The following is a 16,926-nucleotide window of genomic DNA, read 5'->3' as shown; positions in this document are numbered from 1 at the left end:
CAGGTATTTATAGATATAAATTATAAATAAATGTTAAGCCGTTACAATTTCGGATACACTTCTACCCAGTGCCGTTTATTAATTGGTAAAATGATACAAGTGCCTGTAAAATCCCTTTTGCATGAATATTGACAATGAGGGTCGGTTGAAAAAAAACTTTACGACAAATGAGATGAATTCAGCTTCCAAATTATGAACTTTCAGTTTTTATGTAGCAACATTCCAGCAGCGCCTGCATATGCAGTATATATCTCCAGCTGATAGGATATTCCAGAGCTTGCATTTCCTATCATAATTTCCTTGATAAAAGGTTCCTGCTTACAAGAAAGCTATCGAACCAAGTGGTGAAGTTGATTTATCCCTTCAAAAATTTTACGGACGCCATCACGAGTTGGTTGACCGTTTATATTGAATACCTGTTTCACAGATGACGACGGATATGTCCCAATTGTGGTAACTACAATCCCGTCCTCATTTCTTTGAATATGACCTACCGAATTAGACTTATCACCGAGTTTGTATTTACATGAGAAATACGATGGGTGTCACTACTGGAGCAGAATCTGCTTACCCTTCCGGAGCACCCGAGATCATCCCGGTTTTTTGTGGGGTTCGTGTTGCTCAGTCTTTAGTTTTCTATTTTGTATTTTGTGTATTGTTATTAGTCTTTTCGTCGTTTTTCGATTTTTCCCATGGCACTGTCAGTTTGCTTTCGACTTATGAGTTTGAATGTCCTTTTGGTATCTCCGCCTCTCTTTTGCCCTTCAATGACGATTTTTGTCTTTTTTGTGTTTCCTCATAATCTTAAAAACTGTCATGAATAGAGAGAACTTTTAAAAGATCAGTAAGATATTATTTAAAAATAAGCAAAATGACCGAAATTTTTAGTCGACTCCTAATAGGATTTACTTTTCTTAAATGACGATTTTTACCATTTGGATTTGTGTGTTGGTCTATTATCTTATATTACTATAATAGAAGCAGAGAAACTCTAAAAAGCAAAAATGACCAGCAAGACAAGACCTACTAATATGCCAACATAGTAGAAATCATCAGTCGAGTTTTATGAGCTATTGCGGCATTGCCCTTAAATGACATTTTTTTTTTCAATTTTGCCAATTACATTGGAAACTATAATAGCTATAAAAAAACTTTTAAAAACAAAAATGCCCAGCAAGATAAGATCTACTAATAAGTCAACGCAGCCGAAATCGTTAGTCGACTCCTTTTAGCAGTGCGTGTCCTTAAATGACACTTTTTTTCTTGTAGTTTGCCTGTTACCTTGAAAACTATGATAGATGTAGAGAAATTTCTAATAGAAAAAATGTTTAGCAAGACAAGATATATGATTTGTGTTAGCCAACATAGCTAAAATTGTCATTCAATAGATATAGGAAGATGTGGTATGAGTGCCAATGAGACAACTCTCCATCCAAGTTACAATTTATAAAAGTAAACCATTATTCAACTCCATTTTTTTTTTTTTTTAAATTTGCGTTTTTGTCAGAAACTATAGTAGAGAGAAACAGTTACTGTAAAACAACAAAAATTATAAACAAGAAGGATATTATTTCTAGTCATGAATTATATTCTAGTCTCCAATGTTGGAGAGTTGCCATTGTTGAATATGCACACAGATCCGGGTGAGCGACACAGGCTCTTTAGATCTTCTAGTTTGTACTGCTATGCTTTAGATTGCAATTTTTAAACAACTAAAGAGCACATCCTCTTAATCAAGTTGAACCAATGTCAAAACAAAACGAATATTTTAAATAACCGTTTTCGAAAAATATTTTTAATACAGATATTTGACAAATTACGATAGGAACACTGAGTTTATTTCAACAGTAGAAAACATCTACAAATTGATAATTCTACAATAAATGAAAAAAAAACATTCATATTTAAACACTGCAAACTAGTTCTATTTGTAGAACATATACTTAGACTCCAAGAAACTCAACAACATTCTTCACACTTCAAAAGTCTCAAATGTACCAACTTTTCTTTAACAATGTGTCAAAACTTCTAACAAATCCCATTATAAGGTTAAAAGAGGTAGTAATATATGATTCTTCAATTTCAACGTTGATGCGAATCTATAATTGTTCAGTATTTTTTTTAAAATATGAAGTAGGCATATTTATGAATTCATATAAAATGATACTTACATTTGTAAAAAAGAGATTAAAATTATAAAATATGTTATGAGAGTAAAGTGTGTGAACACTGAAAACTTAAAAATCAGATCTTTATTCTCTGGAATTATCCAATGTCATTTTTTACCACAATAATTTGGGGTAAGTTTTGATGATTTGTGAATAAAAAGTACACTTTTACAAGAGGAATATATTAAGTTCATGTGGGAAAACTTCGGATCCAATCATGGTCTGTAAGGATGAACAAAAGTGTGCTGTATAACAAACTCTAACTGTTAATGAATAGAAGAGAAATGTCTGGTATTCCTTAGAAATTCAACTCTCTGAAAAAAAAATGCACAAAAGAATCAAAGTATTATCACCATAAGAGTATACCTATATAAATAATAATATGGGTTGTCGAATGTTTTTGTCATCTAATAAACCGATATTTATATGTTGAAAAAATCTACTACTTTTCCGCGGATTAATTTAAGTTTCTATTTAGAATGGTTTGAAAAATCAGAGATTTTTATTGAAAATATTATGAATTCGGAAATAAAGCCAAAGAGATTAATTTTTTTTATTTTTAATTTACTGAAATGACAATGCGAAAATCGAGATTAAAGATGGCGATTACAATCTCTGAGTCAAATAAAGGGAAAAGGTCCTTGATATTCGATGGATATACTTTTCGTATAGATAAAGAGTAGAAAATGTAGACATTTCTAGGAGATTCAACAAGAAAATATGCAAAAGTAGAATGTAAACAGATCGCGAATGGAAAGTTTTGTTTATGGAAAAAATTGAGCAAAATCGTGAAAATAATGACGGAAAATTAGAAAGACAACAAACTATACTGGTTATTCTGAAAGTTCAGCTGACTACGTACATTTAAACATTTTAATTACGCCATAGCGATATCCCATCTCCTGTGAAACACACATACAGTGACACAATCCAGTTCACCGTTGAACATTTTTTTTAATTTAATGTTGGAGAAATTTCACACCCATATTATCCTTAATCACCCAATTAGAAGTGAGACTTACAAGATTGTTCCGGTCTAGAACATACATACTGTGTTTTATTCCAGACTATGTTTTATATACTTTAAATATTCCTTTTAAGGTAAAAACACTGTATTTTATTCAAGACTTTGCTTTTACATGTTTATTTTAACGAATGAATTATGTGTTTATCGATTTAAGACTAATTTCGACAACATTGTCTTAAAACTTCAGGTTATTTTCAGGATTAAAAACAGATATAAACTAAGAAAAATTCTTGCTCGATACCTGTTACACAGTATCATAAGCTCAATAGTAAGTACCGAAGTACTGACATGATTTATAACAAAACCTTTCTAAAGTTGTCCGTTTATAAATTTTGAAGGTTTCAACTCCTTCAGGCAAAGTTGATCTTGGACTGATTTGGCTATTTCTTAGGTACTTTTTGGTCATATAGCTCTTAAACTGTTTAGGTTCTTATACATCCTTGGCTCTCAATTATTCAGCTGTGAGCGTTCCTGATAAAGGTAAGTCCAGAAAAGCGCTTCAGACGCATGAAATTTATAACGTGTTGTTTTCATTTTTTACAGCACTGGGTCGATACCTCTGCTGGTGGACTATCAGTCCCCGAGGGTATCATAAGCTCAGTAGTCAGTATTTCGGTACTGACATGATTTATAACAAAACCTTCCTAAAATTGTCCGTTTATAAATTTTGAAATTAAAAATAAACTAAGGTTTCAACTCCCTCAGATATAGTTGACCTTAGACGGATTTGGCTATTTTTAAGGTACTTTTTGGTCATATAGCTCTTCAACTGTATAGTTTCTAATACGTCTTGGCTCTCAAATATTCGACTTTGAGCGTTCCTGATGAAGGTAAATCCAGAAAAGCGCTTCGGACACATGAAATTTATAACGTGTTGTTTTCATATTTTTGCTGTGTTGAAGACCCATTGGTGGCCTTATGCTGTTTGGTCGGGTTGTTGTCTCTTTAACGCGTTCCCCGTTTCCATTCTCAATTTTGATTCACGCAAACGTAATACCAGTTGTTTGCGCAAACGTAAATCCTGTCAAAATTCAAATTTGCGCAAATGTAGGTCACCCAAATATTGACACATTGTCTTTTGTTGAAGGTTTTATGTAAATCTGTAAGACTACATGTCTTATTGGTTTTATTGTGTAATAGGATTGCTGTCTCATTGGCGTATACCCCTATCTCCTTTCATTCATAACTATTTCTAGTTTTCGAGAGGACTGATATTGGTATAATGTCTGAGGTGGTAAAATGTTTTGGGTCTTTCTTCCCTTCTGCAAAAAAAGAAGATTATGACTACATAATTCTTACTTAAAAGTTTTCCTCTGTGTAGTCCTTGTGTAATGGAATAGATTTTACTTCCCATATATTTACACTTAATTCATGCAAATTGACTACAACGATGTCGATCACTTAGTTTCGTATTAAAAAGTCTAATAGTCGGCGAAACAAATATTTACAAATTATAGAAATGTGTAAATTTTGTACATGATGGACATCACGCATTACACATTCAATATATTACATATGTGTACATGGTTGGACGACATAACATTCATTTATACGAGCTTTAGAAACAACATAAAGCGAGACTCATAGCGAGTAAAAGAACATTACATTTTCCGAAAATGTAAAATATATAGTTTTTGTCTTGCCATTCAACCTTGACACTTTATTTAACGTTTTTACTTCTCAACCGTTTCTTTGAATTTCCTAGAAAAATCGACATGGCTCAAAAGCGGATCGCCCAAAATAAACTGTGTAAACAATAATTTGAACGCTTCCGTTCGCTTACCATGGAAACAAGATAATGGGGTAGTTTGTTTGTATTCCTGCTATTTGTACAATAGCTGCCTAATTGCAGCATACATGTAAATCTTCTATGACAATTCCAAAAGCTGTTCCTAAATTTCTTTCTTTTTTTAAATTAAATACCCGCACAGGTTTGTTTTATACATCGACCTCTGCAACTACAAGCAAGTTCTAATGGATGATAGCATTCAACTCGCCTTTTCAACAAACTTAAAATAGTACAAATACGAGCCCCGACGATTTTTAGATATGTAAATTGTTATTTGATTTGATGGATAAACTTTTCATCGAAAACCGTCTGTAATGTATATGAAGCGTTGTTACGGCGAAAGTAGGCTGATGTGAGCATTTTCGAAATATACAGTGATGTAATAACCCTCAAAATCTCATTTTTGTAGCACATGTAAATATCCAATGAAGTAATTTAGTAACACATTATAGTTTAAAATATTTGTCTGAAACATTTATAAATGTTAAGTCTAAAGCTAAATGTACCTACATTGTGTTCTAAGAAACGCAGTGGCATTGATCTCTGACACGGTTTAGGGATGTCAAAGACCGTGGCGTTCTTGACACCACTGGTCATTCCCAAAAATCCGACGTCAAGCAGGAATGATTTTCCTGTGATGTGCTCTCCAACGGGAACACATCCCTCTTTCATTACAGAGATAGTTATCTGGGATCCTTCGTATGGGAAAGAGTACATGTCGATACCAATCTTCTTATCATCAAATCCATAATACGACGACATAATCTTTTTTGCATCGCCTATGTAAAATAAAATTATTTCGTAATAGCTATTTATATAAAGTAACGTTATAAATGAAAGCATGTCATTGAGTATTCTTGAAGCCTAAATTACAGTCATAAACATCGGAGATGAGTACATACAAAAATATAAATACAGCGTCGGAAACCTGTCTAAACCGCGCCTTGAATACACATAAAACCTGTCTAAACCAAACATGTTTTGAAGTCCAATCATATCAAATTTTGTGAACCTGATTAAAACCAAACATCTGCCAAAACCAAACAAAATTTTAAGTCCCGAAGAGGTTCGGTTTAGACAGGTTTCACTGTATACGTGCAAACGCAAACAATGTCAAGGATAAGCAGCTCCTGCTCCACTATAGTGTAAATATAGAAAGGAATTATTTGTTTTTCATACTTTTCCTTTAAAATTCTGTAATGAAATATTTGGCAAGTAAATAAATACTAAGTATACATCTACTCACTTGGAATTCCAGTCAACATTTTACGTTTCAGAGGCATAATGGTGCATTTGCCATTCAAAACAACATACTCTTTTTCCTGCAATATAATTGGTAAAATCAGCGTAAATGTAGTCGACGTATTTTCAGATGCTAAATGATAGTGTCAGATTCCATTTTAAAATACAATAGAAAGAGGTAATATGAATATTTGGTCTTAAAAACCTTCAAAAGGGAGGTGATTTTTCATTCGTGAACATGTATTTTTAGACTGTATACCTTTCTTTTTTTTCAACTGAATTAAGCCTGTATAGTATTTAGAAAGAAATAGATATCGAGATTATTTGGCCATTCTTATAATTTGAGTTTAATTAAGATTTTCAGGTTTGTGGACGTGTCCAAGTGTTTTTAGGTATAAATGAAGGACACTAATGATGTTCAATTAAAATGTGGTGAACTGTAACGTATGTTTCCCTTTACGCTGTGAGAATTTAGTTAGATGGTCAACCTGAAAAATACAAATACGGTTTCATAGCCATATAAAGGCATTACTTTTGACTTGAACAAACGTAAAAAATAGCCTTATATTGAAATAAATATAAATGAAACATTTTATTTGGTCTGATATTAAAAAGGAAATGAAACAAATTAAAACAAATCAATGCTTAATTCATATAGATATCTGAAATTGTATGACCTCCTCAAACAATTAAGCACAGATGCTATTTCTTACATTTGCATAATCATCGAGAACATGTTCGTGAAAGAGGGATCCCATGCTTTGTCCTTCTCCAATCATAACAGATTTTTGTCTTTTTACATCATAGGCAATCTGAAACCCTCCCTAGAATATAATAAGAAAATATCAAATTAAGTGATTGTAATGTATTGACTAAATAACAACATCGATTTGTGACTCTTTAACGTCCAGCAGTAGATATATCATGCTATTCAGGATTGCAATTTGAAAAATGCTATTTACGTGACCGACAAACTGAGCCGGATTTTTAATGGACTAGCTCACGTGATAAACGTCTACAAGAAGACATGACACTTTTCCCAGACATATTATTGTGACTTCGAGCCTACAGGTTGCGGATTCTATCCTCAACGAGTCTGATCAAACACCTAATATATAATACTTATGTATATTTGCTGTTTCTCTATTAAACAGTATTAAAGAGTAGAATCGAAAAAGAGGCGATTCCTAGTGAGAAAAAACAAACTGCTACTTTAGGACTTAAATCAACCATCACACGACTTAGTATGATTTTATCGTTGATAGTTTTTTGTGGCTTATTTTAAAATAGAGTTATTTTTTTTCGATGGATAAACATTTTCTACAATTAACTGGTAATAGTGTAACTTCTAACTGAATAATTCTGAGTTTGGTGAGTATGGTGATCGCACGTATCTTAATTAACATCAAATAAAAGATACCGGCGCAAATACAGTTAAATCTTCTTCATATTTTGATTTGCATCTTTGACAAGAGATAGTCGGTTGAAAACTGTATACCTGAAAATGTTTAACACAAACCAGATAAATAACTTTGATTTACTTCACGTAGTCTGCAATATATATTAATCTCCTCTCATTTCATAACTTAATATTTCATTATCAAACAGATTAACATGTCCGTGTAAGGTGACACGTCGTCCTGCGGACTGATATCTTGTGGGCTAGAACGTTTAGATTTATTCAAAAATATATTTGAAAAAAAACAACCGTGAACTACCTGTCCATACTGGCTCGATATTTCCACCGACAAGAGAATTTGAAAAAGAATAAAGTCAGTAAAAACGATACACTTCACAAACACACACGCACACACACACATGTCGCAATACGGATAAAAGTTAAATATGGTAATGATATATAAATAAAAACAGAGTTCCAATATCCCCCGCGTTGCACATATTTTATCTGTCCAAGGGCAATACATTCTAAAACCTTGTTTTCTTCTTGTTTTTCAAACTTTTTGTACATATCTTACAGAAATGAAGGCTTGGGAAAGCTTACAATGCAATGATTTTCGAACTTGTCCCACACTTTGATGATAGAAACCTATGATATAAATTTTATAAAAATCTGTCAAGAAATGTACACGTGAAAGCGCTAACAAGATCGGAAGGACAGACGCATGGACGCGCGGACGTACTCGTAGATGCACGGACGGACGGTAGTCCAGTTTTCTATGTCCCCCGCAACACGTCGCGCTGGGACAATACATCATGAAATTACAACTGCACAACGGGGGTAAAAGTCAAATAATTATAATAACGCTAAAATAGTATAATGACAATGGTTTTATTATAAAAGTACATACACACATATCAAAGTTTTCTGTCAAACAAAGATACATAAAAACTGAACTTTGGCACAGTGTTCATAACTGAAGTTAAAAACCCACAAGTCGAAGAAAAGCATTCAACACCATAGCCAGTATAACATATACGAAAGGCAAACTACAGTCCCAATAACACTTTGATTAGTAACACGAAATTCATGCAGCGAAACTTGGGGTTGAACTCAGCAGATACGGATCCAGAATTTTGAAAAAGGGGGGCCCGGGGGCCCCAAACTAGACAAAGTTTGGAGTGGAATAGGAAAAAAGTCTGGATTAACCATAAATTTAGCTCAATAAGTGGAGCCGGGCCTCCCCACCTCTCCCCTCCCCCTAAATCCGCCTCTGCTCTGGTGCTCCAGTAGAATCTACCTTTTTGTTAAGTTTTCATGTAATCAACTTTATCATTTTCTGTCGATATATTGAAATAATTATGAAGGCATGTGATAATGTTTGAATAAAACCTTTAACCCTGTCGTTATCAAAATCCCTACCAAGACCAGAGGACCATTTTGTCGATGGTTGACGTGTATTTGTCTAAGTAATATGGTTTTCTATTATCTATTGAATGACATTTATTTGATATCGATTGCAAATACATAAATCAGCATAACAAAAAAGCAACAAAGACAGTCCAGTGGAATATAAATATTTCGACCTAAATCAGAAGAGGTGAAATTTTTTTTATTCCGAGATGCAAGAGTTGTGTACGTAAAGTTAAGATTACGAAAAGTCTACACGCAGACCATAAGAATATCAATGAAATTACTCCGTGCCCTGTACATTAAAGACGACTCAGTGTAGGCGAATAACAGAATCTAAGAATATCGAATCTGGAGTATTAAATCATAAACATGGTATCTTTGATGAAATTTTACCCACCAGAACTGCATGCCAAAATTGTTATCAATCCGGCTGATTGTAGTGACTACTCATACTACTAACATTTACTTTGGATAAAAATAGCTTAGATATTTATTTACATACCTCGACTGCACCTCCAGTGCCATTTATTAGATATCCCATCGATATCCCTTCAAACCCTTGCATTTGTACTGGAAAACTACATGCTTGTGTTGTAGCTGTAGCATAAGCAAGCAAGGACAAAACGAAAGCAATTGTGTGCTCTTCCATTTTTTTCTGTAATAACCAATGCCGGATAATTTACTTCCGCTTTTTTATTGATTCTAGGAGTCTTGTGATAGTCTTGTGATAAACACACTTCTTTGGTATTACGAAATTTACCACTTCCAATATGATATACCTCACATGACTTTTTGTAAGGAATGCTATCTTAGTTATAACTTGCGAAATAACCAATACCGGGTTTACCTGAGATTTTGTGTACGTTTTTATTTTTAGATTGAAACTTAATTTAAAATCATTTGACGATAAGTGTATTTGTCCTAGCGTTATGCTAATCAAAATACATAATGTTAACGGAAAATAATAAAATCATTTAAAAGAAGTAATTAAAAATTAAAAAAGATTTCCAGCCATGATAGTGTTATTTATCTTGCTGCCAGTCGTAATGTTCTAGATGACGATTAATTCTCCATCGCTATGTTCAGATACACTTAACATTGTGTGATACTCAGTTATGTTAGTCAGGCGCGTAGCTGCCTTTACGCAAAAAATCATTTGCTTGCACATTTTTTTCACAAAAAAAAATTTCTGAAATTGAATTACGGATAGTCTTTATCCTTTACAGCCATTATCGTGTCGGGCGGTGTTTGAAGCCCAAATCTCTGATGTCGTCTCTAGCAGTGACTAATAAGGAGCTATATCCTTCAATATTCGCAATCTTCTCAATTCTAGTTACAATGCCAGTATAACTACATCAACTACTGAACAGTCATTTAGTGCATTACGGAGACCGAAAACTTATCTCCGTTCAACCATGGTACAGGACAGACTATCTTCGTTGGCGCTCATACATGTTCACAAAGAAATGGAATTCAACACCGAGTGAGTTCTGCGATCATTTGCCTTGGCAAAAAATAGATATATGGACTTTCGATATTAACTACACTTTAAGTCTTACGTGCAGTAATAACATTTAATAATACAGGCTCAATACAATCACCTTGAAAACATCTTAGATTTATATCCCTAACTTATAAGTCAAGACTTAAAAGTGGCCGTTAGATTCGTATTCCAATTGTCCGTTCGCCCAAAAGACTATTAATTTACCTGGGGCAACTGTGTCCCAAATGACCTACCGTTGTTGTAGAAACCTCTCCTTTGATTTGAGAATGACCTTCGTGAGAAACACTACGGATGTCTTGCCAGAAGCAGGAACTGCTTACCCTTCCGGAGCACGGGTTTTCTGGGTCCGTGTTTTTCATCTGTATTTAGTTTTCAATGTTGATTTTTTTTGTTTCTCCTTTTGTGTCTTATCTGTTCCTGGGTTTGTCAATTGTCCATTGATTAACGCTTCGGTTGTCGACTCTTCCTGATCTTCCCGTTTTATAAAATTTATTTTATATTTGAAAATAACCATGTTAATAATATAAGCAGCAAATTACGGAACTCACTAGACTTTTACTATCGTTTCATGAAAATATGGTATAGTAAGAAACAGATAGGGTATTTTTCATGTTCAAAGCAGTCACTGTAATTACTCATATGCCCGGAGCTTCGTGGGGATTCGCTTCCCTGGACCACCGTCTACGGTGCTGTCCTGGATCCCCGACTAGAGTGCTACCCTGGACCAGCTGGGGACTTTGAGTGGTCCATAGCCTCCTCCCTTGCCGAATCACTATAAAATCCACAGGTATTCACAAAATAGGAGTTTGGGCGTGAAGGAGTTATGTATATTTCATAAGCATGGCACACCGGGAAAATGCCCGAAAAAAGTTATCATTTTCTGCATAAAATGGTCCAAAAAAATTTTTCGCCTCGCTTCGCTCGCCGATAGTTATGATTGCACTTTATTTAAGTCCAGCTACGCCCCTGTTAGTCGTATGTTAATGTATGGTTATGAGATATGCGGAGTACACAAAGCACCTCCAATAGAAAAGGTTCATTAGGGCTTCTGTAAATAAAAAAAAAAACAACATTTTATAAATGTTATGCATCCGAAGCGCTTTTCTGGATTTATCTTCACCAAGAACGCTCGAAGCCGAATATTTAAAAGCCAATGTTGTATAAGAACCGAAACAGTCGAAGAGCTATGTGACCAAAAAGGACCTAAAATAATAACCAAGTCCATGAAAATAATGCTCTATTTCGAATTAGATAGATTAACGTTTCAGTATGAATTTTTGCACACTTAAATTTGGTTCAAAACTTTAGTTAGTGATAACTGTAAATTAATAACTAAAGGTAAAAATGTAGTTTTGCAATTTAACTTACAGATATATTGTCCTGTTGTACTTTGTTCGCAAGTGTATTACTAGGATGGGAGACTTTATCGCATAACCTTTGTATTGAAACTGGACGTTTTGTTAGTATTCATAGGAAAGATAGGAATTGTATGTATTGTGGTTTATGTGTGATAGAAAATGAACTTTATTATATTCTACAATGTAGCCGATATATTGATTTGCGCGAAAAATAGAATAGTACACAGGAGCGGATCCAGGATTGTAGGTTAGAGGGGGGGCGCAAACTTAAATTTTAGCGGAGCGGAGCGAGGCGAAAATGTTTTTGAGGTAACATTATCGAAATATTCAGGCGGGGACGCATACAACAACGTATATAAAAATGAGATTCATGGACAAGGTTTTTTTAAAGGACAGAACAGACTTATAATTAGACTTCAGTGTATAGTGCTTTCACTGTGGTTTTATGATCACAGTGATTCATCATTAATATAATATATCTATCATTCATACTTTTTAACTGTTTAATATATGTATGATTTATTCTATTTGCCTGTTTTATTGGTCCAATTGAAATAATTTTTTTTTTGGCGCAAATGAAATGCCAATTGGCATAAAAGCAAAGCACTATTCATTTAAATTTGAATTATTTATTACTCCTACACAACGAGTTAAATGCTTTGTACAGTTAATGCTTAAACACATTATAGTATTATAAAGCTCAATAGTAATTATATAAACTTAATTTATTGAGAGAAAAAAAAAGCAGTATAGTCAAAGAAATAAGAGTCTTGTGTTTGACAAAACGTTTGGTCTCGAGCATACATTTACATCGAAACACTCGTCTTGCATACTGAAATCGGTTGCAATGCATTATGGACACTGTACAAATCATGAAAATTATTTTATAGATCTTAAACATGTTTCTACACTAGAATTGAGAATGGAAACGGCGAATGTGTCAAAGAGACAACAACCCGACCAAAGAGCAGAAAACAGCCCAAGGACACCGATGTGTCTTCAACGCAGCGAGAAAATTCAGTTGGCCCCTAAACAATAATGTATACTAGTTTTACGAAATGGACGCCACACTAAACACAAAAACATGAAAGAACCAAAATACGGTTTTAAAACTAACGGGAATCAAGTTCAAATAAGCACAGTACCCGGTAGTACATATTTTTAGATTCTTCAGCGAACAACTCTCAAGGTCATTCACATCGACATTTTTTGCTTGAAACTTGCCGATATGATACTTAAAATTTCTAGGTCTGATTAAAATTCTTATAAATAACATTTATTTTGAGTACGTAAGTTTAATAATTGCTGAATATTTACGAGTCATTACGTTTTTGATATTCGTATGCATTTATATTGTCCAAAATATAGGTGGTCTGTCTAAAACTCCATTTGTCTAGATAACATACTAATGTAGTTACATAATTTACAATCCTTATCTACTAGTGGTATTATTTTTATCACTATTCTTGACCGATTTGTTTTGCAGGAAATTGTTACAATATGACAGGTTTCTGTAACATGGTAATTATTTCATTATTTAACTGGATATATATTCTGTCTTTTTTTGTAGTCTACACTGCTGATGCTGGAGTCCAAAATCATCATGTGGATAAGCAAAACAATTCAAAAAGACTATTGATGGATGAAAACTATTACACTATCATGAGTAGACTGGATAATCTTACAAAAGAGGTCGAAGCTCTTAAAAAGGAAAATGGTAAGCGGTATGTTTACATTCCATAGCAAAATCAGAGATCCTTGTTTTGATTAGATTGCCGATGCACTTGTCGGTCCGTTCGTTCAATCAGCCTTTAATTTGGGTTGTAGATGATAGTGAAGCACTACCCTGATTTTGCGATTTTAGCTAAAATTCAAACAAATTCTAGTTGGTTCTAGAATGCAACATATTATAGCAGCATGCATATAACATTTGCAATATTGGATAAAAAAGATGTTAAAATGTCAATCGAATGAATGCATTTATGATTATTTTAAATAACATACAGATAGTTAAATGTTTGGGTTTTTTTTTCGGAAGAGTAGATCTTTATTCGCTTATACAATTCACATGTTGATATAATATTTTGATTTAAATGGGGAAAATATGAAGGATGATTTCTTTCGCTTTTCAATCTACATCAATTCAATTTCAACAGCCGCTGAAAAAAAGACCTCTATGGTGGTCTGGCTGTTATTTAATTGGAAGCAAGAGAAATCTAGTACGTTAAATCGACATTTCAACAATGATTTTCCTGTTCTTTTGCAGCTTTGCTGAGACATTCGCCGATTGCGTTTCTTGCAGAACTGACCAAGACCGTTTCCGGCCAAAACCACCAAATCCATTTCGATCAAGTTAAAGTAAACATTGGGAACGCCTACTATCCGTCTCATGGAAACTTCATCGCCTCAGTCAACGGTCTCTACCAGTTCTCAATAACAGCATGTTCGACTGCGAATCATTACGTAGTTCTAGAACTTACTGTCAACACCAGTGTGGTTGGGAAGGTCTTGGCTGGCGATACTGGTTATGATGAATGTAGCTCTAAGACTTTCTTGATACAACTTTCTTCAGGTGATGACGTCTTTGTTCAACATAAATCTCAGGGAGATTATCTACTAAGTGCTTCGGCCTACGGATTTCCTTCATTTTCTGGCGTCCTTCTAAGAGCTCTTTAAATTCGAATAAAAAATCTAAAGAATTGTTTAGGATTTTGATTTATATATCACCTATGCAAGATATGGCATCCCTGATAGAAAACTATGGCTATAAATGCATCGTAAGCTTAGTGGTAGACCTTCAGAACTCTGATAAGGAGTCAGGCATCCAAGAAAAGAGTTCTAAGTTAGTATGTACAACGTTCTTGTTTATTCTAGGAAGAATTTCTAAAAACCAGCTTATTTTCCCAAATATTTCTTTCGCCTTTAGCAATGTCTATCCAAATTTTGCAGCGTTTTATTTCCGCCATTTCTTACTTTTTGATGTATTCATATTAGATTAATATAGTTTTACATCAGTTAGACATATTAACGACATTTTATTGTTTCTCGTTATTTCTTATTCGCGAATGTCGAGTAAATAAATCGATTCCAAAAAATTGTTGGTTTCCAGACATATACTCATTCAAGTAGAAGTGAAATTGGTAACGCCATGGCAAAAAAAAATAAAAACGACGAAAAGACAAACAACATTTTACAAATCACTAATAAAAAACTAAAGACTGAGCAAAGAAACCCCAAATACCGGGGAATGATATCAGGTGCTCCTGCAGGTTAAGTAGGTCCTACTCAAACGTTGGCCCTGGTTGTGTTGCTTAAATGTAACGGCAAGTACAAATTAAAGTTAAACTTTACTTTTGTACTGACGTTTCTTGTTGCATTCTTTCTTTTTCGGATTACATGACCAATATTTAAAGTTTAATGATACAAATTGAAAATCACAGTTTCATTACTAGTTTATCGACAAGTTCCATGCAATATATTATTTTGATTATCCAAATTCCCATGATAGGAGCAAACTGTTATATAAATTAATAGCAAGGTTAGACGTCTAGCGTAAATGTCTTTTGATAAAAATAAAATAGAAAAAGGATACGCTTTGCATGAGAGATTTATATTTCAGTAGGTCTAACAACTGAATTAGGATTTCTTTATTTGATTTAACATTCTGCGAACAAATATCCCCATATTCATAGATATTATGCCACCCACTGACAAAATTACCAAAAGACACCTGGAGGGCAACATACAGTCTTCAACATACAGGTAGTTACACAATAGTTCAAGCTCTTAATAGTCCTGAGTCTTATTAAACTAAATATCAAGAGAAGCTATTCGAAATTGATCATATATGGGTCTAGGTCATTCAATAGATCGGAAAACAACCCATTTTTCTAGAGTTAGTAGAAAAACATGCATATCATATGAATGCGGTGGATAGATGGCTGTTTAACGTCATGTGAAAAAATAAAATGCATATACATTACTTTTCAAGGCGAGAACATGATAATGTGATATGAATATAAACAAAAACCCTGCTTTGTACTAGACTGACACACTGACTTTTAAAATGGTAGTTGACAAGGTAACAGTCCGCAGGGAGACATTTCATCCTACCCGGTGACCTTAGTTCGACTCCGAATCGACCAGTCTTTGCTTTTAATCCTAAACGCCGCGTGATTAGAGGAGATGCAGCAAAAACCAATTTTAAAGTTTTTGGTTTAACCCGGTCGGGATTCCAAACCACGACCTCCTGTACTACAGGCGAGACTAATCAAATTATGTTCAGCATTTCTCTCAGAATTTAACAGCGGATAAGGGAGAAATGCTTATGGTCTGATTCAGTATATAGTACATGTTTAGCTTTGAACAGTCTATTATCATATATTTCATTGGACAGCCAGTTTGATAAGAGTGAAACAACTTGAAGTATTAAACCCCTTCCTATTGTCTACTGTACATCATTTCTGAAAACAAAAATTAATTAGTATTTCTTTTATCAATACGAGCTTTATTAACAATATTTTTGCCAGTCAGTGTTAAATTTAAAGCATACATGTACTTTCAAAACATTTTATTGAACAGAGCAAGGTTAATTAACATGCAGTGTTATAATACACTAAAAGTCCATCAACTGAATATTATAAATTAAGAAATAAGGAGGTGTAGACTGATTGTCAATGAGACATGTCATCGAAACTCTCATTCCTTAATTAGACATTTCTGAAATTAAAACTCTGACGACTGACAACGGGTTTCATTTTTCGCATCGCATAGAAAAATTTGTCGAATATTCCAAATTGCAATATGAAGACAGCTATTTTGAAACTTTTTTTTACCATTCAATCATATGCACTGTCTACTGAAGAGCTCCAAGTGCAAATGTTCATATATATAATTCCCAAAAATACGAGACGCAGTGATTGAACAACAACAGACTAATTAAAAGCTTTACCAATAAGTCTATTTAACCAAGGAAACAGATTTGAAGGACAATTCTTAAATTTATAAGCTTTATATATAATATAAC

At 33.7% G+C, this 16,926-nt stretch overlaps 2 protein-coding genes across 2 annotated transcripts; one reads left to right on the top strand and one right to left on the bottom strand.

Annotated features, from left to right (window-relative positions):
* Positions 1 to 1,779: 1,779 nt before the first annotated feature.
* On the bottom strand, positions 1,780 to 9,884 carry LOC127734909 (uncharacterized). Its single transcript, XM_052244945.1, has 5 exons — positions 9,541 to 9,884; positions 6,940 to 7,050; positions 6,231 to 6,306; positions 5,495 to 5,763; positions 1,780 to 2,482 (listed from the first exon to the last, which is right to left on the bottom strand). Exons 1-5 carry the CDS (start codon positions 9,685 to 9,687, stop codon positions 2,435 to 2,437), a joined length of 651 nt encoding a protein of 216 aa, XP_052100905.1. The 5' UTR covers positions 9,688 to 9,884; the 3' UTR covers positions 1,780 to 2,434.
* Positions 9,885 to 13,400: 3,516 nt separating this feature from the next.
* Positions 13,401 to 14,856, top strand: LOC127733528 (heavy metal-binding protein HIP-like). The gene is made up of 2 exons (XM_052242880.1): positions 13,401 to 13,617; positions 14,167 to 14,856. The coding sequence occupies exons 1-2, from the start codon at positions 13,401 to 13,403 to the stop codon at positions 14,574 to 14,576; spliced, it is 627 nt and encodes a 208-aa protein (XP_052098840.1). The 3' UTR covers positions 14,577 to 14,856.
* The last annotated feature ends 2,070 nt before the right edge of the window (positions 14,857 to 16,926 follow it).

Source organism: Mytilus californianus, unplaced genomic scaffold (assembly GCF_021869535.1).
Source record: "Mytilus californianus isolate M0D057914Y unplaced genomic scaffold, xbMytCali1.0.p SCAF_3, whole genome shotgun sequence".
In the NCBI taxonomy this organism is placed as follows: Eukaryota; Metazoa; Mollusca; class Bivalvia; order Mytilida; family Mytilidae; genus Mytilus; species Mytilus californianus.
Note: the sequence above shows the minus strand (reverse complement) of the source record. Positions and strands in the feature narration are given on the sequence as shown.

Coding starts and splice junctions, on each gene's coding strand:
- LOC127733528 (XM_052242880.1), top strand. CDS start 13,401: ATGACAGGTTTCTGTAACATGGTAATTATTTCATTATTTAACTGGATA. Junction 13,618..14,166: donor AGCTCTTAAAAAGGAAAATG/GTAAGCGGTATG, acceptor GTTCTTTTGCAG/CTTTGCTGAGACATTCGCCG.
- LOC127734909 (XM_052244945.1), bottom strand. CDS start 9,687: ATGGAAGAGCACACAATTGCTTTCGTTTTGTCCTTGCTTGCTTATGCT. Junction 7,051..9,540: donor GCACTGGAGGTGCAGTCGAG/GTATGTAAATAA, acceptor ATTATATTCTAG/GGAGGGTTTCAGATTGCCTA. Junction 5,764..6,230: donor AATGTTGACTGGAATTCCAA/GTGAGTAGATGT, acceptor TATTTTACATAG/GCGATGCAAAAAAGATTATG.